This window comes from Octopus bimaculoides, chromosome 18, assembly GCF_046866305.1.
Source record: "Octopus bimaculoides isolate indiv1 chromosome 18, ASM4686630v1, whole genome shotgun sequence".
NCBI lineage: Eukaryota > Metazoa > Mollusca > Cephalopoda > Octopoda > Octopodidae > Octopus > Octopus bimaculoides.
This window is the reverse complement of record NC_142945.1, coordinates 50,835,474-50,862,380: the sequence shown is the minus strand read 5'-3', so window position 1 is coordinate 50,862,380 and position 26,907 is coordinate 50,835,474. Positions and strand designations below refer to the sequence as shown.

Below are 26,907 nucleotides of genomic sequence, written 5' to 3'. Positions count from 1 at the left end.
TTTCGTCAAGTAAAATACTCAGCTTATTTATTTACTTTTTCATTCCAGGCGTCTCCATATGTTCCGTTCCTGTATGGAACCGAAAGACAAAGAGTGCCATAAATACTTTGACTATGCGATTGACACCCTCTGCGCTGGTGAGAATATTTTTCATATCATTGATATTCTTAAGTTGTGCTAAGTATTGTTAAGAATTAGCGAAAAACAAGAACAAATATCTTTCCAAACTCAATCTTCTCTGAATATTAGCAAACTTGCTTGGGTTTCGTGTATCCGCTTCCGTACAAATTCCATGAATGTTAGATGGTAATTTATTGACTTTTGCTCAGATCTTGTCTGAATTTTTCCAAGTATATCACTAAATATTCTAACAAGATGCCACTTATTGTATGCCATATTCTACCTTTCATATACCGAAATCTATACCAACCATAAACTTTGCCGAGAGAAGTTTGAATGTGCAAATACAGAATATAAAATGTTTTTAAAAATTACGATCTGACGATACCCAGTTATATGCCATTTAATGCATACTGAATAATTCTTATTTATATTCTCAATGAAAACAAATCAATAGTAGGACCAGTGTATTGATAATATTCTGAAGAATATACACCTGGCGTATTATGGAAATTAAAAATATATGAATGACATTTGCATCGTCACTCAATTATATTTTCTCGTGCAAAAGAAGTAATGGGAACCGATAATAACTTTATATTATTTACATTTGACGGATATTCGTCCTCATCTTGTTTGTTTTTAACACAACGTTTCGGCTGATATACTCTCCAGCCATCATCAGGATGGTATATCCGACGAAACTTTGTGTTAACAACAAACAAGAAGAGAAAAAATATCCGTCAAATGTTAATAATGTAAATAATGTATGTAATTCCTTATCTCTTAGGCTGTTTAAGAAACGGGCACGAAACGATAGCATTTTCATTATCATTACTAAGGCATTATTTCTAGTAGAGAATGGCGGGGAGCCGGCAGAAATTTTAGCACGCCGGGCGAAATGCTTAGCGGTATTTCGTCTGTCTTTACTATCCGATTTGAAATTCCGCTGAGGTCGACATTGCTTTCATCATTTCCGGGTCGATAAATTAAGTACTAGTTGCGTATTGGGGTCAAACTAATCGACTTGCCCCTTCACCTAAAAAAAAGGTTTCGGGCCCTGTGCCTATAGTAGAACAGATTATTTCTAGTACCACAATTTAGATTTGTCATTAGATATCTAAAACAAAACTTATTATGTATAATTCAACTCACAACTTTTCAATGTGTTTCTTTTCTCATTTCAGTCGAACCCTACGCTGCAACCTAATGTATTTGGTCGATAAACGTAAGTACTAGAAATGGACTAATACTTTTCCAAGCATTGATAACAATCAAGAGATATGAAATGTTACATTGTAAATTATTGTGGTCAACTTTTCTTTATTGTTCTATTGTTTATAAGTAATAATTCCACAAAATTCTCATTACAGTTGAATTATTCATAACTGAATACATATTTTCGTTTCACAATATTGGAAATAAATTATGCATATTTCTTCAATAAATATTGTATTCTTTTATTAACAGATTTGGATTCAATTAGTCCAACATTTCGGAAACTGGAAAATGTTAACAGTTTATAAACAAATAAAATGAGTTACTGCCTACACTGTGTTATTTTCTTATTTTCTGTAAAGATGGTGATGTATTTTTATTCGGGTAATTGATTTAAATACACCAACCGTGCAATGCACCTTATAGAGTTTCAAGCAGGAAGAAGTTGTGGGAATAAAAGCAAAGCTGATATAAGCTTATATACAGAGAGGAGATGGTAACCAGGCGCCAAATAACTGCATTGCTTTTCACATGGTAGAGACAAACTGATTTGCGTTGTGAGGAAACAGAAAGTAAAATATTTACTTAGAAAGAAACAAATATATTCTAAAAATAAAGCATACCATAGAAAGCAATTTAGATAGATAGAAACAAACAAAAGATAATAGTTAAAAAATGATTTCTAAAATATAGTAAAGGCAAAAGCTAAAGGAATACGAATCAGTAATGAAGGCTTAGAAAGAGGGACGCTCAAAATCTTTGGCCTAAAAAAGGATCCTAATCTCTCATTTTGGTAGCAGAAGAAAGTAACCCAGCTATATTAGCCCTTAAGCACAAAAGAAAGAAAATATATTTGAAAATGTACTTACAACAAGTACACACATTGAAATCACTAATAATAAGATGAATGTCTTTATCGTTTCGAACTGTTCAGTCCTTGCCAAGTCTGGTTAAATTCATAGACGTGAATGCATCAGTACATGAGTTCACGTAACTGTATGCCGACACATCGTTGTGTGGCTCATTGAGCAATGAGGAAAACGGTTATAGAGTAGAACGAGAAGGTATATAATAAGTAATTACGGAAAACACAGATGTAGATTGCTACAAAATTACCCCACCCCAATATACAGGGGTTGGACAAAATAAAGGAGCGCATTCCCCCATCAAAGCGACGTTGTCTGAAGATGTGCACCACACGCCAGTTGTCGAAGTGAACACAGAGAAACGTGAGATGAAGCGTTTTCTTCAAGAACATAATATATCACACGGTCTAGGAATTGAAACCAAGATCTCACGATCGTGAGTGCAACACATAATTTCAAATCAATAAATCGCTGTAAATAGATAAAATGAAAAAGTATATAATTAAATTCAGGTTATTTGAAGTTAGAGCATAAATAATCAGTTATATATACTGCCTGGTTGTTCTGTTGCTCTGATTCATGCGATAATATATATACATAGATATAATGTAATTGAAATATTCGTGCACTGGGAATTATGTCAATATTATTAAATAATTACGGATAATACACACCATGAATGCCTGAGAGAAAGGCGAAAGGATCAACTGTAAATACACACTTCCAAACGAACAGATCAAAGACCCGATGGATAGGGAATTCATAGTAATGGAACCATCAATGAATATTATTTTTAAAAAAGAGAATTTATCCTTTTATCGATCTTTGAAATAGAAATGTAACCCCGGCTCTCAAACTGAAAACTGTAACAATTCCTTAATAGTTTATGCCCTGGGAATTTGCCAATATATACATATATATATATATATATATATATATATATATATATATCACTAAATATAAATGTTTGAAGAACATACTGAACATTGGAATTTTGTGTTTTCGTACTGAGTGAAATTGCCCTATATTGAATAGAAATATTGTTCAATTAAGAACAAACGAACCTATGACTACTAAAGGGGTAGATGTATGTTTTAGTCTTTACATTGCAAAAAAATTGTGATATATATATCACTATTGGAAATCAATCGGTATAAATAGAGCACCACGTTTAGTGCTACAGCACGCTGCCACATCAAAATAGAAGTCCATCACATCGTTACAATCATATGGGAATATGATTAGAAATGGACTTATTTGTATGACAAAGGAAAAGTTTCGGGATGTATTTTTGGTTTCGTGTATAACATCGATTGTAATGATATATTGATATTACCTCATCTAACATATGAAACAATACAAGTTTATAAATGCTATGAGCAGAATATAACTATCTCCTGGTCTTAAGATACTGAAGAAAACTCAGAAATCTTTGTTAAGTTTAGTTTCAATTTGGCCATATTACTGACAGTGAATGTGTGTGTATTTGTATAAGCATACACACACATAACTTCAAATTCACACACACATACAAGCACAGACACACTCACACACAAATACATGACCTTGTTAAAATGCGCATACAGCGCCTAGATAATATGCTCAAAAGGAAGGATAAAAAGGTAAAAAAGAATCAATAAATAAATGACACAGTTAAATGTAAAGAGGGATATACAATATCATGAGGTATAATATTCAATTAATATATTTGATATAATATAGTAATTATTATTGTGAAAAATAGCATAAAACCTGTACTGTATCAAATACGATTTCGCCGATTATGTTTCTGTGGAATTCGAATTAAAATCCACGAAACCCATGTGAATTACACGTAGTTTTCTAAAAAAAAAAAAAAAAAAAAAAAATTATTTGTTTTGCAAGACGTTCCTACAGTTAAGGAAAAGTTAACAATTCTATATTAGGCACATGTATAGCAATTTGATAGACATACACTCGTCAGGTTGAAGCAAGTATTTTAACAATGCTTAAAAATCAACACTTTAGGAAAGAAATCAGTCAAATAAATCATTCTGCTTTCATTAGTTGTTGACAAAGACTAAATACGAGAGTAGGAGTGGGAAGCAGGATGTGGAAAATGGCATTTCATGTTTGTATTTTCGCTATCACATTTGATGAAAATAAATTCATTTTAAATGCCCATATACGTAGCAACCAAAACGCTTATTACATTTATCACAGAAATAAAAGTTATTTTGTCAACTCAGACAGTAATTAAACGAAATATCATAATAAAATATGTTTTGATATTCTTTTGATTTGTGATTTGTTCAAAAATAAATTGCAATAAATTTTCCCACGCTGATATATATTGTGTTAAAAGTTTATGTCTATGTACGTTGGTTGTATGAAACTTATATAAGATATTATTAAATAACATTAGGCTTCTTCCCGTTATGTGGATTTTATCTATCTATCTATCTATCTATCTATCTATCTATCTATCTATCTATCTATCTATCTATCTATCTATCTATCTGTTTAGCAACGTGTCATCAAAATGGAACACTATAATTGCTATTAAAAATGGCAGAGGGTGTTAAACACGTACAGTGCGAGAAGGAAGAGCTGACGTGCTCTCGTGCTGCAGTCAACGCAAGTTATTGCATATAAGCAGCGACCGTTAACGGTTGAAAGTGACAGTCTTCATATCCCTGTACCGTTGACGGTTTCAGCTTAAAAGCCGAATCTTCATCAGCTATGTCAGCACACCTCGCCAGTTTCCGGACAATATCAGCAGCAATATATATGTCTACTCCATAGATATCTATGAATGATTTAGAGAATCGCTAATGTGTATAACATATTTAGCAACGTATCACCAAAGATGGGGACTATAATTGTCATTAAATATAACAGAGGGTGTTACAACTCCTACAAGGCTAGAAATAACAGCTAAAGTTCTATGATGCTGCAGTAAATGGATATTATGATTTGTTTATTTATATGTGTGCACGTATGATTATGTCTCCACTCCCACAACTAGACGACCGGTGCTGACGTGTTTTCGTCCCTGTACTTTAGCGGTTCGATCAAGCAAACCGATAGAATAAGTACCTGGGCGGCAGTCTAATGGCAAAAAGAAATAAAATACAAATGATAAATGCTAATTGCAATACTACCTTATAAAAGATAAGTGAATTGGATTCAAATATAATTCATCAGTTATTCAATCTTTTCCACTGAATGACAGGTAATATTTTTATGTGAGTATGGAGTTTTAATTATCCGTGATATTTGTGAACGTATAATGTTGCCTACGAATACAGTTAAGTATATGGAAGTTCATGTATATTATTCCTTCCGAACTTAAAAATACATCACTTTTAATTATTGCCTTTAAATTATTCAGAATAGACATTATCATAATAAAAATTAAAACAAAAATCAGCTCGACAACTATGCAAGTCAGTGGTAAATTTAAAAGTAGTTTTTTAATGAATCTAAACGCAGCTTGAGATCGTTTTGAAAGAATTTCGTCAGATGCTCACACGATTTTAGGCCTCTTTCTCTTTCCATTACATTATTCTTATATTAACATATTTGAAATGTTTAATTGTAGATACACATTTATTCAATAGCATTTGAAACAGTTTTAAGAGCTATTAACGCGAAAATTTATTGGAGTAAAATGAATTTTCGAATAATAGTTTAAAAATATCAAAGATCACGTACACCTGTAGTATATCAATATCAGCAAATATTATTTTTTACACGGTAAGTGTTATATGAGCGAGATCGAATGTTGAACATCTTATTACTATATTTTATTGCTAACACATGAATTCTGTTCTTGTGAATTCTCTTTAACTCATCTGCAAGTAGCATATGTACGACCACAGGCCATCTTTCAGGATTCCAGAAAGATGATTCCTTATTTCTCTGGCAAGCCACATGTAGCACCTTAAAGATGAAGTGACCCTATACGATATTAATTCAAAGATTATAAAGCGGTCGGAATGCTATGTCAACGAGGTTGGACGCTGCAATCCTTACATGGCTGAGCAATCAAGGATCATCAAAGACCCCGCAGAACCAGTATTATTAAATTTCCGGCATGATATTTATAATCCCTGCCCCTATATCAAGGCTACCTGCTTCAAGTATGCGATTACCCATTCATTGATTATATCTGAAATAGTCCTTACGTGCTAGAAGCAACCTCAATGCGGATTTCCTTGTTCACTGTTTTAGCCAATGTGAACCGTCAACTGAACTGGTCTAAGGGAGATAACTCCTCCTCACGTAAGGTTTCATATTTGGTTTATTCTCTGTTTAATAACTGACTGTAACGGATTTCTATGTCTATAATTTGAAGATGTTTATGCCCTTCGTTATTAGAATATGACGAGTCGTCCATATAAGATAAACGCTTCATGGATGCGAGGCAATTGGTCGTTCTATGATCGGATATTTAATTAACTGCACATAAACACATTACTGCTTTACACTTTACAGCGTGCATCTTCTTCGATGATACACTGACAATATGTGTGTGTATGTATGTGTGTGTGTTTTCTTGCTAAATTTCATAGTTTGCAATGGAATGAGAAACGCAATATCCCAACTAAAGTTAGGAATATTTAAAAACGAACAAAGAAAAGAGATATTATCCAGATTATATCTGGGAAATACTTGTTTTCTCTTGCTCGCCGGCCTTAAGAAGGTGCTGCAAGCTGGTGAATACGTTCCTGAATCTCCCTGTTCTTGGCCACCAGCTCGGACATGGAGTTCCAGGATTTGTGTAGGGAACCGAAACCTTTACAAAGTAATCATGGAATTACGAGGCCAGAAATTCGGGTTGGTTAAGCCGTAGAAATTCTCCTATAAGACCTGTTCCCGGAAAAAAGGCAAAGCGCTGAATCTTGTTACCTCTCTGCTAGCAGCACTGATCAGCCTGTCATGGTACGTAGTCACTGCTCCATGTCATATCTTAGGGTCTTTACGGTGTTCAAAGTGCTTTGAACGGCACTCATGAGCTTGGAATCTTCTTACACAACATGGTTAAAATATTTTTACTACTTGTAACGTAACAACTTATAAGACTGAAATATTTTCCATCGTCTATGAGCTTATAGCCATTTAGTCCTCTAGATATGTTAGAAATAAAGCGTTCTTTAAATTTACAAGTCTTTGTCGTATTCAACCAGCTCGCCGTCTTCGCCCGTTTAGAAATATTGACAGTTATTTATTTAACTATGTGTTCGGTATTTGAATTAGTTCCCATACAAACAGACATTAGAAATTCTAAAACAAATCAATTTGTCAAATGTTCCATATCAAATTAATTATGCATGCCATGTAAATTATTATATATGTCTTCAGATTGTAATATACAACGTCACAAACTACAAATGTAATTCATCTTTGCTGTTTAAGAACATCTGTTACACCAGAGTCCATTATACAATTTCAGATAATAATTTAATAACTACAACACTAAACATTTAGTTCAAGAAAAATGCACAGGAAAAGTTGTTCCTTATTTATATCTTTTCTCGTTTTTGGTAAGTTATATTATGCTTTTATGCACTTGCCTGTTCTAAGATACCCGTGTTTGAATGAGAAATATTTTCTATACTATCATCTTTCTATGTCTTCGTCTGTCTGAATGTCTGTGTGTATCTCTGCCTGCCTGTCAAGCTACCAATCTCTCTGTTTCTCTACCATACCACCTATTACGCATGTATGTATGTTTGTATGTATGTATCTATGTATATATGTATGTATGTATGTATGTATGATGTATGTATGTATGTATGTATGTATCTATCCATCAATCCATCCATCTATCTCTCTCTGTCTGTCTGTCTGTCTGTCTCTGTCTCTCTCTGTCTCTCTGTCTCTCTGTCTCTCTCTCTCTCTGTATATGTATATATATATATATATATATATATATATATATATATATATATATATATATATATATATATATATATATATTTATATATACATAGATATATATATATATATATATATGTATGTATATATGTTCCTGTTCCATATTGTTTGTTAAATGCATTTTCATATATTGTCTCATTTCCATGCCAATCCGTTTCTCTATTTTTAGTCAGGAATATCATGTTGGAGGTGATAAGTACCATAGAAATGCAACATTCATTTTAATGGATTACTAAAATTCTCAACTGCATGTCGTTGGGCGTATTTTTTTTAAAATTTTATATTTGTCACTTCCTTGCTTTTTGTTTTTCCATCTCCTCGGGATCCAGTCACCACTACAGTCAACATGTTATCTGAAAATCCATATTACGTTAAGTTCAACTAAAGCAAGCAATGTTCTACATTTATCTGAGGAAAAAAAAAACCTAAGAATTTCGATTTCCAGTGAACCCTCAGCGCTTACATCGCTAAGTGCTTTCTTTTTTTGCATCATACGGTCAAGATTTTGGTGCTAAAAAATGAATATTTATCATCGTAGCGTGCAGAGATATATTAAAACCTCTCTCATTTCGGATCAATCGTATCCATTAAAGCGACTGATTTGCAGCGTTCATCTTACCTACGAATGTTTATCGTTCTAATTTCTCGTTCTTGTTTTCTTTCGCTTTGTTTAATTCCGAGGAAAATAAATTGTTTTGATGTTTAAGACGGAAACGTGCAATATAATTCTGCTCTTTTATTGAATATTCAGGTACTGTATTAACAAACTTTTGCCTTGATACAGCTATGACATATTGCAGAAAGGCAAATAAACTGTATCCCACCGCCAAAACCGACGCGCTATACTGCAAGTAAGAAACAATAATAAATTTGTTTTTGGACTTCTCTTCCTCCTCTTACACTTCCACCTCTTTTTCTTCTTCCTTCTCTTCCTCCTCCTCGTACTACTACTACTATTACTACTATTACTACTATTACTGGTACCGCTGCTGCTGCCTCTGCTTCTGCTGCTGCTTCGGCTGCTGCTGCTGCTGCTTCTGATGCTACTACTACTAATGCTGCTGTTGCTGCCGGTGCATACCCACAGAAACAAACACAGACACACACAACAAAGATACACACAAAAGTAATATCAAATGATAAACCTTTGTTTTGCAACAAAACTATTCCGATGTTTTTTTTTTGTCTTGCAGACGTCTGGTATTGTGGGACAATTGTTTCAGTGGCGTTTCCAACTATTGTTCTACTATAATAAAGCAAGTCTTTGCACTGATGTGCACCTGTAAGTTTTATGCCTATTTTATTCTACATATTTGCGGAAAGTGAATATGAACTCAGTAAATTAAATTTGGAATGATTATAAAAATATTTCCAGTTTACTTGAAGAGCAAAAACTGTTTATGCATTCATCGTAAACAAGGATTTGAAGCTATTGTTATAACGAATTATAGCCGATATCTTTCGTACTTCCTCGCTCAAACTACCATTTCAATAACACCAGAAATTTTGTTACAGTAATTAATTACTACAGCGCACAATATTCCTGGAGGACAGCAAAGGATTTCCCCAGTCACGAGTAGACGGCCATCATATACATACATACACACATACATACATACACACACACACACACACACACATATATATATATATATATATATATATATATATATATATATATATATATATATATATATATATATATATATATGTGTGTGTGTGTGTGTGTGTGTGCATGCTCAATTTCTTTATCTCTTCAAATAAATTTACGGTGAGATTGGCATTATTTTTCACCCAATCTATGTGAAGAGCAAGAAATTATTTGAGCACTCGGTTACAATAATCAGTAACTGAAAGAAATAGAAGTTATAAGGTAAAATGTTTAGAAATATATATGTGTTGACACGATTGTCATCTGTTAAAGGGCGACCGTTATTGTAATACTTCAATAAAATTATTTCCGTATATTTATTTATTTATTGTAGTAACGAATTTCTTAACTACCTAATAATACACTTTGTCACTGCTATGCATTCTATGCTTTTCTTGTAAATAGAGATTTATTATTGTCAATTGAAAGCAGTTTTAGAATAACACTAATTAAAATACGTTGCATAATTTCGATCACACTTCTTTCATTACAGAGTGAAATCCTCCATTCTGTACCGACTGCGAACGTCGTGTACCAATCAACGAATAGGAGTATAGATGTGACGCCAGAAGTTATTTGAAAAGGAGAAAGAATGTTGAAGTAAATAAATGCATTTATGCTCATCGTGACGTATGGTTGTTTTTCTTATTTTTTAGATTATTGAACGAAGGACCTATATCCAAAATCAGCTGATAAACAAGCTGCACTACATTATACAATATACCTTTATTTCTGCCCTTCCTACACGCAGAAAAATTGACATACACCCGAAAGAACACGTGCCACTCGCCCCGTTCTTGTTTGTGTAATCAGTTGACGAAAATGGTAATGGCTAAGTCTGCCGAAATCCAGACAGAAAACGTTGTATCTACAGGAAATGAAATGAAAACGTTAACAATTTCTGAGCTAATGTAGCAAGATATCGTAAAAACATTTGAAGCGCTGGTAAGACTTACAAAACCTGTGTACTGAAATATTTGCCGAGAATGAGGTTTCGAAATAAGAGAAGAAAAATAGTATGAAGGTGAACGAAAGACTCTGGAACAAGATAATAATTACTGGATTTATTGGATTTTCTCGTATTAACTGGACGTACTATCGACGCAAGGAGACCAGATATGATTATAGGAGAAAGAAAGAAACAAATTCAGTTACAAATCAGTGGGATATTTTCTATAAACTCACAACTCGCTGATAAATAGTTGTTATCGAGGAATTATTGCAAGCCAGGTAGCATGCATGTTAAATCCAGTTTTTAATTCAATGAAAGTAGAAACTGCTGTCGTAGGCTTTTACGATATAACAAGATTATACTTGATATTAGAACATATTTTATAGCATTAATATTGAAGTATAAATCAATGATCTTCGATGATTTTTTTATGGTTTCATATCATCATTAACCATGATCGTTTTGCCACATCGACATTTCCGTTCTAACATATAAACACATAGAGGACAAAATCATTTTTATTGGCTGCCGCATTGACTTAATAATATTATGAATGCTTTATTTGTCTATATTAAAAAAGTTTCAGCCTTTATTATAATAGTAGACATATTGCATAATAAGGTATTGTAAATTTTCTGATATTTATTCAAAGAATCCATTGTCTGTTTTTTTAATAATTTTTACGAGGTAGTACCAAAACGTTCACGGACTAGTTACTTTTAATTCAAAGTGACCTATTAACCTAAATTTTAACATTATATTCTTCGAAATAGTCATTTTGCTCAGCAATACACCGGTCCAAATTTTCCCGCTACATTTGGAATCTTGCCAGGAAGTCGTTTTCCCCTGCGAGTCAGTTTGAATTTTCCTCTTGGGGACAGAGAAAGAAGTACGTAGGTGCTAAATCTGGCGAATTAGGCAGGTGCGGAAGCGATAACATATTTATGGTTGTGGTGAGTGGGTAATGAGCAGCGTGAATTGTTGTCGTGAAGAAACCATATCTATGGGCGCCATTTACACACACACACACACACACACACACATATATATATATATATATATATATATATATATATATATATATATATATATAAAACATGTTAAGAGTACTGAAAGCAGAACCATGAGGTTGGACAGCAAGCGTCTTACCACAAAGCCACGCCTGCGCCTATATATATTTGAGTATGATATATTTGATTAGTTCCAAAACAAACAATTTAATTTTTCACGTTATAAAGTTTGAAACGACTTCAGAATATTTCCATCCTGAATATTTTCCATCCTGAATATTTCCATTCTGAATATTTTCCCGAAGTACCTACGGCACATTTCCTCTAATGAGGCTTAAACACACAGATTGTAGTTACAAGAAAACTATTTTATATTTTATGATATTTTGTTTTTCTCTTACACAGTCCATAACTTATCGTTTAGTAGCCATTCAAATGACGTTATAAGAAGGCGATTTCATGTTTTCTACTGATTTATTGAACGTTATTTCTCACATATGGGCATATATCATGGTTTTAGTATTCAGTAGATCAGTTCAATCATAATAACATAAAGAAGAATGACATATAATCTACACGAAATATAAATGAAAAAATAAAGCAAATTAACCTCTCTTTAGTATAAATAAAACTGTTTAGATTGACACTTAACGATGGTTATTTAAGGCCAGGAAGTACACACAAACACACACATGGACCCCCCCCCCACACATATATATGTATGTATGTATATATATATATATATATATATATATATATATATATATATATATATATATATATATATATATATATATATGTATGTATGTATATGTGTATAAATTGAGAAAAAGAAACTGGTTTCATAATATTGCATTGGATAAAAGTGACAACAAATTTACATATGTGTGTTCTAAATATTCTCGTTTTATTTTTTTCCATGCAAACATTGCATGTTGCTTGTGTTGAACGAATTGAAGTAAAAGAACACATTGGACAAATATTAATTAGTTGAAACTAATTGCACATTAATCAAAGTAAAAAATATATATATAGTTCGGACGTTAAACAAGACTTTTGTGAAGAAACTTACGGACGGCCTGTTTTGTGCTTCTTTGTGTGAATCTGTAGATAAGCTTGAATACAATAGCAACGCACATCTCTCCACCTTTATACATACATATTTCTAAGACATTCTAGCTTTGGCACAAGGTTTGAAATTTTGAATGTAGGGAAGTATCAATTACTTTCAATTCCACTATTTGATTGAGATAATATTTTATTGATTTCCGAATCATGAAAGTTCAGCTCGACGTTAGGTGAACTCATAACGTATAGACCTGGATGAAAAGCTACTAATTGTGTAATTCTACGCGTTAACGATTCTGCCAATCAGCAACATTAATATTGATAACGGTTTCAAATTTTTGAAACTGTGTTAACAATTCTTTGAAGGGATGTGAAGTCGATGGCACATGTCCAAGGGAAAAACTGCTATCTAGTATGTTGACCCCTAAAAGGATGAAAGTGTAAATCACGTAGCCTGAATTTGAAATGGGATCGAGAAGACGGACGAAATGTTGCTAAGCATTTCGTCCGACGTGCGAACTATTCTACCAGCTCGCTGTCTTCACCCGTTTAGAAATAGTGACAGTTATTTATTTAACTATGCGTTCTGTATTTGAATTAGTTTCCATACAAAGTGAGATTAGAAATTCTAAAACAAATAAATTTGTCAAACGTTCCATATCAAATTAATTATGCATGCCATCTAAATGATTAAATATGTCTTCAGATAATAATATACAACGTCCCATACTACATATGTAATCATCTTTATTGTTCCAAAACATCTGTTACACCAGATTATACGATCTCAGATAATAATTTAATTGGTTAGTACAACACTAAACATTTAGTTCAAGAAAAATGCCCAGGAAGAGTTGTTCCTTATTTATATCTTTTCTCCTTTTTGGTAAGGTATATTATGCTTTTATGCCCCTGCCTGTTCTAAGATACCCGTATTTGAAGACGAAATATGTTCTACACTATCTCTCCATCTATCTGTTCGTCTGTCTGTAGTTTGTGTGTATATCTGCCTGTCTATCTACCAAGCTCTGTTTTTCTCCCAAACCACCTATTATGTATGCATGTGTGTGTATGTATGTATGTATGTATGTATGTATGTATGTATGTATGTGTGCATGCATGCATGCATGCATGCATGTATGTATGTACGTATGTATGTATGTATGTATTTATATATCTATCTATCTATCTATCTATCTACACCTATTTTCTTGTATCTCTGTATCTGCCGCTCAGTAAATCTATATCCTCTACTCACGAATGCTAACTCTAGATGCGTAACTGTTAAAGCATTGGGCTCCAAACAACTACGTATCGTCTCCCCTAAGCTCTCCATTGTATATCAAGAATGTGTATTCAGAATTATTGATAGGATAGGTAGCATGCACATAGAAGGCAGTTATGTTCTGAAACTCATATTACACGTCTTAATCTTTACATAGCCATTTACCCAAAATACGGAAATTTGAGAATAGAGCGAGATGAACGATGTGATTGCAGATTACATAGCGAAAGCACAAGTTCTCTACTGGATTTGTCGCAAATTTTACAGACGACAAGTGGAAAATTACAATTGCCGAGTGCTATACAAGGAATACAAAAAGGACCATGCGGCATCATACACGATTATGAGAAAACAACTTAGTCACATGATTTGGCCCAAGGTGGGAAAGAAGGCGGATACATCATGAAACAGAAGTGCATAATGATGAACGGTCAATAACAATAGCCGATTGTCTGATTGGAGCGTTGATATATGATGTAGATTCTTCTATTTGTTACAGTCATTTGACTGTGGCCAAGCTGCAGCACCACCTCTAGTCGAGCAATTTGATCACAATATTTACTCTTTGTAAGACCATTACTTATAGATACTATAGAAATTCAACATTCATTTTAATAGATTTCGAACACGCTTGATTGCACTTCGTTGGGCGTATTAGTTAAAAAAAAAGTCTATTTATCACTTCTTTGTTTTGGTTCTTCCATCTCCTCGATCAGTCACCACTACAGGCGACAAGTCATCTGCAAATTACGTCAGATTTTGCAACCACGTACTAAATGCTTCTAGCTTCCACAATGCTCAATTTTGCTTATCACTTATCCCCTAGATCATTTATCTCTACAGGAATGCAGACTGCGTCCCATCCATTGTGTTTCAAAGTTCAACTGAATGAAGCTATTTTCTGCATTTATCTCAGGGGAAAAAAAAAAAAAACCTACGAAGTGGTTCGCTTTCCAGGCAACCCTCAGAACCAACATCGTTACGTACTTCGTTTATTGCATCATATAGCCAATGTTTTGGTGGTAAAAAATGGATATTTGTCATGGTGGCCTTCAGGGAACTCTTAGAACCTCTCTCATTTCCCATCAATCGTATCTCTTAAAGCGACTGATGTGCAGCGTTCACTTTGCGTACGAATGTTTATCTTTCTAATTTCTCGTTCTTGTATTCTTTCGCTTTGTTTAATTACGAGGAAAATAAATTGTTTCGATTTTTAAGACGGAAAAGTTCAATATAATTCTTCTTTTTATTGAATATTCAGGTATTGCATTGACAGAGTTTTGTACTGATAGGGCTAGTAAATATTGCAGATGGACGAACAAAATGTTTCCCTATGCCCGAAATGATGAGGAATACTGCAAGTAAGGAACATTATAAAGTTTTTTGGGGACTCCTCTTCAACCTCTTACACTTCCAACTCTTTTTCTTCTTGCTCCTGTTCCTCCTGCTCGTACTACTACTACTACTACTACTACTACTACTACTACTACTACTACTACTACTACTACTACTACTACTACAGTCACCATTCCTGAAATTGTTTAAAGGACGAAAGTGAAAGTGGACCTCAGCGGAATTTAACCTCAGAACGTAGTGGCAGATGAAATATTGCTAAGCGTTTCGGCCAGCGTTCTAACGATTCTGCTACATCGCCGCCTGCATAACACACATAACTGACACTGGCATCATTTGATCCCAGACCGTTGTAACTATGTGTGTGCGCGCGTTAAATTAAGTACCAGTCGCGTACTAAGGTCGATGGAGGGTGAAAGTTAAATAGAAAACAATAAAAGTGGAGGCAGACATGGAAACCCAACGTAAACGAACATACACACAGACACAAACACATACATACACACATATACTCATATAAGTACGGTAAAAAGTAACCCTTTGTTTTGCAAGCAAACTATTCCAATGCTCTTTTATTTTGTCTTGCAGTCGTGTGAGAATGTGGATCAAGTGTTTCAAAGGCGTATCCGATTATTGTATTCTGTTATTCGAAACTGTGATGAAACTGATGTGTGAGAGTAAGTTTTATGCCATTTTGTATTTCACATATTTTCCGAAAGCGAATGTCAACTAAACAAATTAAATTTGGTAAGATTATAAATATTTCCAGTTTACATTAAGAGCTAAAACTGGTTATGCATTTACGATAAACAAGGATTTGAAGCGATTATTGTAGTGAATTATAGCCGATATTTTTCATACTTTCACGCTGAAACTACCATTTCAAATAATACCAGAAATTTTTGTTATGTTCGGATAACTTAAAGATAAATCGCTTGTCCAAGGACTACAGTCAGTAATACTTCTGTGGATATAGGTGGGTGTGATTAATTTGAAATTGATGTGGAGATCGAATACATCCTGACAATACACAGACACAGACACACCCATACACACACACACACACACACACACACACACACACACACACACACATGCATAGATGACTTCCAGTAGCGACCAGTTCCGCACTCGTTTATAGAATGGAGTACAGATAATTTATATTATGTAAATTCTTGTCTTTGAAGATATAAACTTTTTGCCTAACTTCAGAATTCTGAATTAAAAAATAGTAACCTAGATCTTGTTCAAAGGTTCCTGTATTGGTACACTTATTATGACTATTAGCATTGTACCATTCAAGAAGTTTGGAGCATCCAAATCCGAGCAAAGCAAAGAGCTTTGGACTGTTGGGAAGCTCGAGTTGGTGATATAAAGCATTGTTTTAGCCGTAAAAATATGTCTACAAGATTACAAATATATTCATTTCTGGTTCAAATTTTAAATAATTTTTTTTCCTGTGGATATCTTCAAAGCCTTATTTCTGGTGGTGTGCGTGGTGTGGGAAGGATAAGTATTTGCCATCCAGATATCTTTGATTGTTGCAATTGTGATTATTGCTTTTAATTTATGGTTTTGTTAGTCAAGGAATACTTTCAAAAAGATATGCACAGCCGATATGTAACTATTTGACCAGGTGTAACAAAGCTTTCTCCAGGCATAGGAGTGGCTGTGTGGTAAGTAGCTTGCTCACTTTGTCTCATGCGTCGTTTCTTGGTCTTTTGCTTCCAGAGAATGACGAGCTAAACTTTGGCCCCTTGGATAGGAGCAAAAGAATAAAAAGAAAGACGTCTGTGTAAGTCGTTTTTTATGCCCTTCGAGCTGGGTGGGAATTTATTGTGTATTTTCTTTTGTTCAGTAAAATTCTGCCTAGCTTTGGGGCAATTTCGTCTGCTTTTAGTGACTTGTAATTGTTGCTTGCCTTAGCGAGCAACGATATTGTGTTTCTCCTTCGTCGTTATTGGTGGGAGTGTTCCAGTCGCCACAACAACGGACTGAGAATATTTTTTTTTAACATTTTTTGTAGTAAAATTCTGTCTGGCGTTTTTTCGCCAACTAACTTGTACATTCTGGTGGGCGTATTTCACCACAAAAATTTATACACTGTGAAGTTTACCCTATGGAGATTACCTAACTGGAGCAAAATTCATTGTGGCATTTGGACTGGTTCTTTACGTTCCAATCCCATTACATGCAAGAAAATGTGAGATTGTTAAATGGAGGGTTTTACCGTCTTTCATAACTCTCCGCCCGCCGAAATTACTCGCTACAACTCACCACCTGAAACAAATAAAAGATATATGGTAAATGTTTTGAATTATATCTGTGTTGACACGATTGTCATCTGTTAAAGAGCGACCATTATTGTAATACTTCAATAAAATTATTTCCGTATATTTATCATTTATTGTAGTAACGCATTTCTTAACTTATTAATAATACACTTTGTCACTGCTATGCATTCTATGCTTTTCTTGTGATAGTGATTTAATATTGTCAATGCAATAGTTTTTGAATAAAACCAATTAATATACGATGTACAATTTCGATCACTCTTCTTTCATTACAGATTGAAATCATCCATTCGGTACCCATTGCGAATGCCGTGGACCAATTAATCAATGAATAGGAATATAGATGTGACACCAGAAATTATCTGAAAAGGAGAAGGAATGTTGATGTAAATAAATGTATTTATGCACATCGTAACGTATGGTTGTTTTTATTATTTGTAGATCATTGAACGAAGGACCTATATCCAAAATCAGATGATAAACAAGCTGCACTACATAATACAATGTGCCTTTATTTCTGCCCATCCTACATGCAGAAAGATAAGCATACAGCCAGAAGAACACGTGCCACTCACCCCGTTCTTGTTTCTCTAATCAGTTGTATGTTGGGGAGAGGAATGGCAATAGATAAATATACAAATAAGAGAATGACCCTTTAAGTATAAGAACCAAGCTGATTGACATCCATATCGACTGAAAATAAGTACACTATTTCTGCCACCAATTCTGGTAACAGCAACAAAGTCACTCAAAATCGAAACAGCAATACACTCATAAGTGAAAAAAGAGCAAATATATACACCCAGCTGACGAAGTACTGTAGAAAGACACTCTTCTCTTCGACCAAGCTGTCATCGTCTTTCTAAGATCTACAGTAAAAAAATATATATATATTTGGTTTAGGACAAAGGGGCTGATTTCAAGCTTTCTGAATTAGTTGAAGCTTGGTGAGTAAAGAGAGAAGGAGCAAGGCTCCTAGATGACGCAGTGATCGGTTGAAAGATGGGCGTCTTTATTTTGTACGCTTGACGGTCAGAGAAACCCAGGATCTGTTGAGTTGTTTTGTTACACATATATATATATATATATATATATATATATATATATATATATATATATATATGTGTGTGTGTGTGTGTGTGTGTGTGTGTGTGTGTGTGTGTGTGTGAGCGCGTGTGTGTGTATGTATGTGTGTGTGTGTGTCTATGTGTGTCTGTGTGTGTTTATGTAAATAAGTACGTATGTATATTTATATGACTGTGAACATCGTACAAGTTTAAGCACATTTTGATGTTAAATATGTTAAAGCCAGTACGCCTGCGGCGTTGATCATTCATTATGATCAATATACATATAAATCACACACACACACACACACACACACACACACACACACACACACACACACACAGAGGCGTACACAGAGTGAAGCGCGCTGTTATAATCAAATTGTCCAGAAATTGAGTGGGAAGATGTAGCTGACCATGTTAATCACATGGTACAAGTGTGGTCAGTTATACCGTGTAGAGAAATAATGAAGGGCAATATTAACTCAGTGACATTTTCACTTACGAAGTAAAGAGCCGGATGATGTACAGTTAAGCATTATCTCCAGTATGGTAATGCTGTACCATCTCTCCGCCGTTATACATACATATTTCCAAGCCATTCTAGGTTTGGCACAAGGTTTTAAATTTTGAATGTATCGAAGTATCAATTACCTTCAATTCCACTCCTTGATTGAGATAATGTTTTATTGATTTTGGAATCATGAATGTTCAACTCGGTGTCATTTGACCTCATAACGTATAGGCCTGGAGGAAATGATGCTAATTGTGTAATTCTACGCGCTAACGATTCTGCCAATCTGCAACATTAACACATATATTAATAACAGTTTCAAAATTTTGAAACTGAGTTAACAATCTTTTCAGAGGAGAGTGAAGTCGATGACACGAGTCCAAGGGAAAAACTGCTATTTATTTTATTGACCCCTAAAAGGATGAAAGGGTAAGTCACGTGGCCTGAATTTGAAATTGGATCGAGAAGACGAACGAAATATCGCCAAGCATTTTGTCCGGCGTGCTAACTATTCTACATGCTCGCGCTTTGGCCCTTTTAGAAATAGTGACAGTTATTTATTTAACTATGAGTTCTGTATTTGAATTAGTTTCCATACAGACAGACTTTACAAATTCTAAAACGAAACCATTTGTCAAATGTTCCATATCAAATTAATTATGCATGCCATCTAAATCATTATATATGACATCAGATTATAATATACAACGTCACACACTACAAATGTAATTCATCTTTGTTCTTCAAGAACATCTGTTACACCAGATTATACGATTTCAAATAAGAATTTAATTGGTTACTACAACACTAAAGATTTAGTTCAAGAAAAATGCCCAGGACGAGTTGTTCCTTATTTATATCTTTTCTAGTTTTTGGTAAGTTATATTATGCTTTTATGGACTTGCCTTTTCTAAGACACCCGTGTTTCAAGGAGAAATATGTTCTACTCTATCTTTCTATCTATCTCTTCGTCTGTCTGAATGCCTGGGTGTATGTGTGCCTGCCTGTCTAGCCACCAATCTCTCTGTTTCTCTACCAAACCACCTATTACGCATGCATGCATGCATGCATGTATGTATGTATGTATGTATGTATCTATCTATCTATCTATATATATGTTTAGCTATCCATCCATATCTCTATCTATCTATCTGTATATCTATCTATCTATTTATCTATCTATCTATCTATCTATCTATCTATCTATCTATCTATCTATCTATCTATCTATCTATCTATCTATCTATCTATCTATCTATCCATGTATCTATCGATGTATCTGCCTGTCTATGTATTTATCTATTAGTCTACGTCTTTTCTCTTGTACCTACCGCTCAGTACATCTATATCCGCTTCTCTCTTTATGCACATATATGAACGCATGTGAATATATATACATTCATTTATTCACTTTCACACGCTAAAGAGTACTAGCTGCTCCAGTCCGTCACTATCGTCGACTACGAGAGAGTTTGATAACGGTGAGATGATTGTAGTGCTAACATTTTAGGTAATTCCATACTTAATACACCAAAATTCTCACGGATGCGAACTCTAGATGTGTTACTATTATAGCTTTGGGCTCCGAACAATTACATGTCTATCTATCTATCTATCTATCTATCTATTTATCTGTGTCTATCCGTTTCTCTATTTTTAGTAATGAATATTATGTTGGATGTGATAGGTACTATAGAAATTCAACATACATTTTAATAGATTACGAACATACCTGACTGCACTTCGTTGGGTGTATTATTTTTTTAAAATCATATTTATCACTTCTTTGTTTTGGTCTTTCTACCTCCGCGACCAGTCACCACTACAGGCGACAAGTCACCTGCAAATTACGTCAGATTTTGCAACCACGTACTAAATGCTTCTAGCTTCCACAATGCTCAATTTTGCTTATCACTTATCCCCTAGATCATTTATCTCTACAGGAATGCAGACTGCGTCCCATCCATTGTGTTTCAAAGTTCAACTGAATGAAGCTATTTTCTGCATTTATCTCAGGGGAAAAAAAACCTACGAAGAGGTTTGCTTTCCAGGCAACCCTCAGAACCAACATCGTTACGTACTTCGTTTATTGCATCATATAGCCAATGTTTTGGTGGTAAAAAATGGATATTTCTCCTTGAAACACGGGTGTCTTAGAAAAGGCAAGTCCATAAAAGCATAATATAACTTACCAAAAACGAGAAAAGATATAAATAAGGAACAACTCTACAGGAAGGCAGACTGCGTACCATCCATTGTGTTTCAAAGTTCAACTGAATGAAGCTATTTTCTGCATTTCTCTCAGAAAAAAAAAAAAAAACCTACGAAGACGTTCGCTTTCGATTTTTGCATCATATAGTCAATATTTTCGTGGTAAAAAAATGGATATTTATTATCGTGACCTGCAGAGAACTCTTAGAACCTCTCTCATTTCCCATCAACCGTATCCCTTAAAGTGACTGATGTGCAGCGTTCACCTTGCGTACGAATGTTTATCTTTCTAATTTCTCGTTCTTGTGTTCTTTCGCTTTGTTTAATTAGAAGGGAAATAAATTGTTTCGATTTTTAAGACGGAAACGTTCAATAGAATTCTTCTCTTTTGCTGAATATGTAGGTATTGCATTGACAGAATTTTGCAGTGATAGGGCTAAGACATATTGCAGAAAGGCGAATAACATGTTTCCCTATGCCCGAACTGATCTGGAATACTGCAAGTAAGGAACATTATAAAGTCTTTTGGGGACTCCTCTTCCACCTCTTACACTTCCACCTCTTTTTCTTTTTGCTCCTTTTCCTCCTGCTCGTTCTACTACTACTACTACTACTACTACTACTACTACTACTACTACTACTACTACTACTACTGAAACTGCTGTTGCTGCTACTACTACTACTACTACTACTACTACTACTACTACTACTACAAATAGATTTATTGAATTTCACACCGATATTCGATATCGACCCCTATCTAATTTAAGAAGTTACTTGTTGATATATAGTTGATCATTATTAATTAAATTGTTGCTAATATTTTTGTGATGCACTCAGTAAAATCAATCAATAGATGTTCTTGATATTGTTGCTTATTTAAATGAAATCTGAATTAGTGTTTTTGATCAAGAGTTGAATAAACATCTTTAAAATTGCATTTTCACACCTTCCTTCATATATATATATATATATATATATATATATATATATATATATATATATATATATATATATATATATAGATAGATAGATAGATAGATAGATAGATAGATAGATAGATAGATAGATAGATAGATGCATAAATGATTCCACTTCCTCACATAGTAGTAACGGCTCTGAGCTAATGAATTTCACAAATTCACATGCATCTCTCCTCCTGACATGCATACACACGCGAGCGTGCGTGCACGCGCATCCACATACACAAACACTCTCACACGCATACGCACATACACACATACACAAACACATATATACACACAGATACATATATACGTACGGTCAAAAAGTAACCCTTTGTTTTGTAACAAAACTATTCCGATGTTTTTTTTTTGTCTTGCAGTCGTGTGGATATGTGGGTCAAGTGTTTCGAAGGTGTATCCGCTTATTGTGTTCTGATATTCGAAACAGTGGTTAGACTGATGTGCACCTGTAAGTTTTATGCCATTTCGTATTCTACATATTTTCCAAAAGTTTTATGCCATTTCGTATTCTACATATTTATCAACTAAGGAAATTAAATTTGTTAAGTTTATAAATATTTCCAGTTTACGTTCAGAGACAAAACTGGTTACGCATTCACCGTAAACAAGGATTTGAAGCGATTATTATGGTGAATTATTGTCGATATTTTTCGTACTTTCTCGCTAAAACTACCATTTCAAATAATACCACAAATTTTGTTACCGTAATTAATTATGATTATTTTTGCATGATGGAATAATAACATCTTGGTGTGTATAGAGAATATCTTCCTTGCAGTATATATTTATGGACATCTTTGTACTTCTTAGCTTCCCGCCAATGTTTTCTAAATGTTAGATACGTAACACATCATATGATCAATCAAAGCAATGATATTACTATCAAACGAAGTTATGTCAGGTATCGACCTTCTGGCTGCTTCTTTAATCTGCGCCGACTTGTTGCTAATTCAAAAGTTTCCAGAACGTAATCAAAACTTATACATCAGGAATATTAAGAAATGGATAATTGTTTACTTTTAAAGAAGTGGTTTTATTCGCTGTATAATGCTTTCCTACAAATTGCACAGACCCAGAAATTTTAAGGGTGGGTTAAGTCATTTCATAAGAACACGGACACCCAAATTAAAATGTTGCTGTGTAGTTTTGAACAATGATGAATTTGAAATCAGAACATAACGATCCAGATGAAATATTACACAATATGATTTTGCATATTAAAATATAAGTTTTCTTCTGTATCAAATAACTGAGGGTTCAAATTTGCTCTAAAATGTTATCACTGAAACCATGTTTACTTAAATGTTTCAATAATATGTGATTTGTCTGTCTCTGTGCCTCTCCTTGCTCCAACTCAGTTTTCTTTGTACTTTGTTTCTGCTTTTACTGATGCTTCGCTAACATTAGTTCTCTGGGAATATATGTCAGGTATCGATCTTCTGGCCACTTCCTTAATCTGCGTCGTCTTGTTGCTGATTCAAAAGTTTTCCAGTCTCTCATTCGTGACACCCTTTATGCAGATGACTGTGACTTAGTTACTCATACAGTGGATGCCATGCAAATACATTTCAATCATATTTGTGCTTCTTGCAAGCATTTGGACTCAGTATTAGCCTGTACAAAGCTGTTGTAATGTTCCAGCCTCCACTAGGAATGAAGGATAGCAGGATCTTTAAACAGATGCTATATGGGGAAACTGCTAATGGGAAGAGAATCCAGCAGAAATCAAGGCTGCGATTTAAGGGCTGTTTCAAGTTCTCATTACAGGCCTGTGATATGCATGGGACTGACTGGCAGAGTAATGCCAGTCATCAACACAGGTTAAGGGGGGAGGGTCGACACCTTTGTGTGAGCACGTGTTCTGCATGAAGCATTTAAGCGTACTACTCGAAAGCGCACTGATGTTGTAGTGAATGAAGAAATGTTGGTTTGCAATGTTTGCAGTCGCGTACGATTTTCAAGATTATGGCTCTTTAGCCACCAACGTGAGCGGCAAATGCAAAATATAATTTAGAACTACAGTGAACAATGTTCCTGGAGGTCAGCAATGGATTTCCTTTGTTACGAGTGGACGGCCATCATATGCATAGATACACATATACATACATACATACATACATACATAATGACCATTATTGTATTACTTCAATACTATTATTTCGTATATTTGTCATTCATTGTAGTAACGAATTCCTTAACTTCCTAATAATACACTTTGTCACTGCTATGCATTCTATGCTTTTCTTGTGTTAGTGATGTATTATTGTCAATCCCAAACAGTTTTAGAATAACATTAATTAAAATACGTTGTACAATGTCGATCACACTTCTTTCATTACAGAGTGAAATCATCCATTCTGCCCCCACCGCGAAGGTCGTGTACCAATCAACGAATAGGAATATAAATGTGACGCCAGAAGTTATTTGAAAAGGAGAAAGAATGTTGATGTAAATAAATGTATTTATGCGCATCGTATCGTATGGTTGTTTTTCTTATTTTTTAGATTATTTAATGAAGGGCCTATATTCAAAATCAGATGATAAAGAAGCTGCACTACATTATACAATGTGCTTTTATTTCTGCCCTTCCTACATGCAGAAAGATAGGCATACAGCCAGAATAACACATGCCACTCGCCACGTTCTTGTTTTTGTAATCACTTGTATGGTGGGAGATGAATGGCAATAGTTAACTATACAAATAGGATGATGACCCTTTAAGTATGAGAACCAAGCTGCATGTACTGAAAACAAATGTACACCATCAGTACCATCAATTCTGGTAACAGCTAAAAAAGACAACTTAGGATCTATTTTAAAACGGGGGCCACATTTTTCCTTAATGTTTTACGTAGTGTTGTTGGTACAGAAAGACTTTCAAACTTCGTGTACTTATCTATTTTGTGTTATAGAACATAAAAATATTTGTGTATTCGAATTTATTTCATGTAAAAAATTGTCTTATTTCGATAATTTCAACCAATCACTGACACGTATTCAGTTGTTTACATTTACTCCTTTGGCTGATAAAGCGATGTAAAGCGTATTTAATCTCCATACCTTCGTTTTATTTGCTTTTTTCATTTTAAATTTGCTTTAACCCTAACCCTAACCCTAACCCTAACCCTAGGGTTGGGGTTAGGGTTAGGGTTAATTGTTTCAGAATCGTTTGTTTATGTAGTCGGCACTTAATGTATATCGGCTGAATGGACGTTAGTGATTGGTTGAAATTACAGAAATACGACAACTTTAACATGGAATAACTTATGGATTTCTTTTTTTTTAAAGAAGACTAAGAGAAAAAGATGTTTTATATGACACATTCTACCAGTGTTCCAAGTTTCAAAGTGTTTCGTTAATGAAAAATGTGGCCCCCGTTTAAAAAAACATCCACAACTTATAATCGAATCAGCAATGAACACACGAGTGAAAAATGATCAAATATATACAACCAGCTGAAGAAGTACTGAAGAAAGACACTCTCCTTTTCGACCAAGCTGCCATCGTCTTTCTAAGATCTACAGGAAATGGTAGTTTGGTTTGAGAGAAAGGTGCTAACCTCAACCCCTCTCAATTAGTTGAAACTTGGTGAATAAGGTTCCTAGAGGATGGAGGGACCGCTTGAAATATGGGCGTCTTTATTTTGTACCCTTGACGGTCGGAGTAACCAAGGATCTCTTGATTTGTTTTGTTAACTTGAGTGGTACCCTTTCCTTTCGGGATAATGTTGATATCAGAATTCTTATTTTGTTAATTGCTATTGTCTGTATAGTTTGTAATTGGAAACCTACGATACAATTTTTTTTTTCTATTTTGGCTATGTCTTTGTATCATATTATGAGCTGTCCGCAGCGGTTGCGGCCGATGAAAGACTACTACTGCTACTGCTACTACTACTACTACTACTACTACTACTACTACTACTACTACTACTACTACTACTACTACTGCAACTACTACTTCTTCCGCTGCTGTTGCTGCCACTGTGCTGATACTCCTACTGCTGCTTCTGCTACCGTTGTTGTTGTTGGTGATATTCCCAACTGACAGAATCGTAAGCACGCTGTTCAAAATGGCTAACTGCATTTCCTAGCGCTTTACGTTCTGAGTTCAAATTCTGACGAGGTCGACTTTGCCTTTCATCCTGTCGGCGCCGAGAAAATAAGAACTAGGCAGGCAATAGGGTCGATGTAATCGACTTATCCCCTCCACCGGAATAGCAGGCCTTCAATCAAAATTTGAAGCGTGTATTATTACTATTATTATTATTATTATTATTATTATTATTATTATTATTATTGTTCAGTAGTTTTATTTTTATAACGTGCTTTCACTTCACTACCGAGCGCAGCTCTGTGCGCCTTGGGTATGTTCTGTGGTTTTCTGTGGT

At 34.4% G+C, this 26,907-nt stretch overlaps 1 protein-coding gene and 3 long non-coding RNA genes across 4 annotated transcripts in view; 3 read left to right on the top strand and 1 right to left on the bottom strand.

Annotated features, from left to right (window-relative positions):
• Window positions 1-1,670, top strand: part of LOC149132103 (uncharacterized) — a 4,977-nt gene extending 3,307 nt beyond the window's left edge. The window contains exons 3-5 of the long non-coding RNA XR_016244885.1: window positions 49-137; window positions 1,308-1,348; window positions 1,591-1,670. This is a non-coding gene — a long non-coding RNA (uncharacterized LOC149132103). The remainder of the gene's footprint in view (window positions 1-48; window positions 138-1,307; window positions 1,349-1,590) is intronic.
• Window positions 1-13,458, bottom strand: part of LOC128249861 (uncharacterized) — a 23,528-nt gene extending 10,070 nt beyond the window's left edge. Inside the window, exons 1-2 of the long non-coding RNA XR_008265980.2 lie at window positions 12,812-13,458; window positions 3,957-4,046 (exon numbers count right to left, since the gene is read on the bottom strand). This is a non-coding gene — a long non-coding RNA (uncharacterized LOC128249861). The remainder of the gene's footprint in view (window positions 1-3,956; window positions 4,047-12,811) is intronic.
• Window positions 13,459-13,577: 119 nt separating this feature from the next.
• Window positions 13,578-18,154, top strand: LOC128249859 (uncharacterized). The gene is made up of 5 exons (XM_052974402.1): window positions 13,578-13,693; window positions 15,354-15,453; window positions 16,034-16,122; window positions 17,177-17,240; window positions 18,015-18,154. The coding sequence occupies exons 1-5, from the start codon at window positions 13,648-13,650 to the stop codon at window positions 18,061-18,063; spliced, it is 348 nt and encodes a 115-aa protein (XP_052830362.1). The 5' UTR covers window positions 13,578-13,647; the 3' UTR covers window positions 18,064-18,154.
• Window positions 18,155-20,063: 1,909 nt separating this feature from the next.
• LOC128249847 (uncharacterized) lies at window positions 20,064-24,993 on the top strand. Its single transcript, XR_008265968.2, has 4 exons — window positions 20,064-20,195; window positions 21,935-22,034; window positions 22,877-22,965; window positions 24,859-24,993. It is a non-coding gene; the product is annotated as an uncharacterized LOC128249847 (long non-coding RNA).
• The last annotated feature ends 1,914 nt before the right edge of the window (window positions 24,994-26,907 follow it).

Bases quoted from the DNA above. Each gene is read 5' to 3' on its own strand.
- LOC128249859 (XM_052974402.1), top strand. From the start codon at position 13,648: ATGCCCAGGAAGAGTTGTTCCTTATTTATATCTTTTCTCCTTTTTG. The intron at 13,694-15,353 runs GTAAGGTATATT...TTGAATATTCAG, and splicing joins TATATCTTTTCTCCTTTTTG to GTATTGCATTGACAGAGTTT. The intron at 15,454-16,033 runs GTAAGGAACATT...TTTGTCTTGCAG, and splicing joins AATGATGAGGAATACTGCAA to TCGTGTGAGAATGTGGATCA.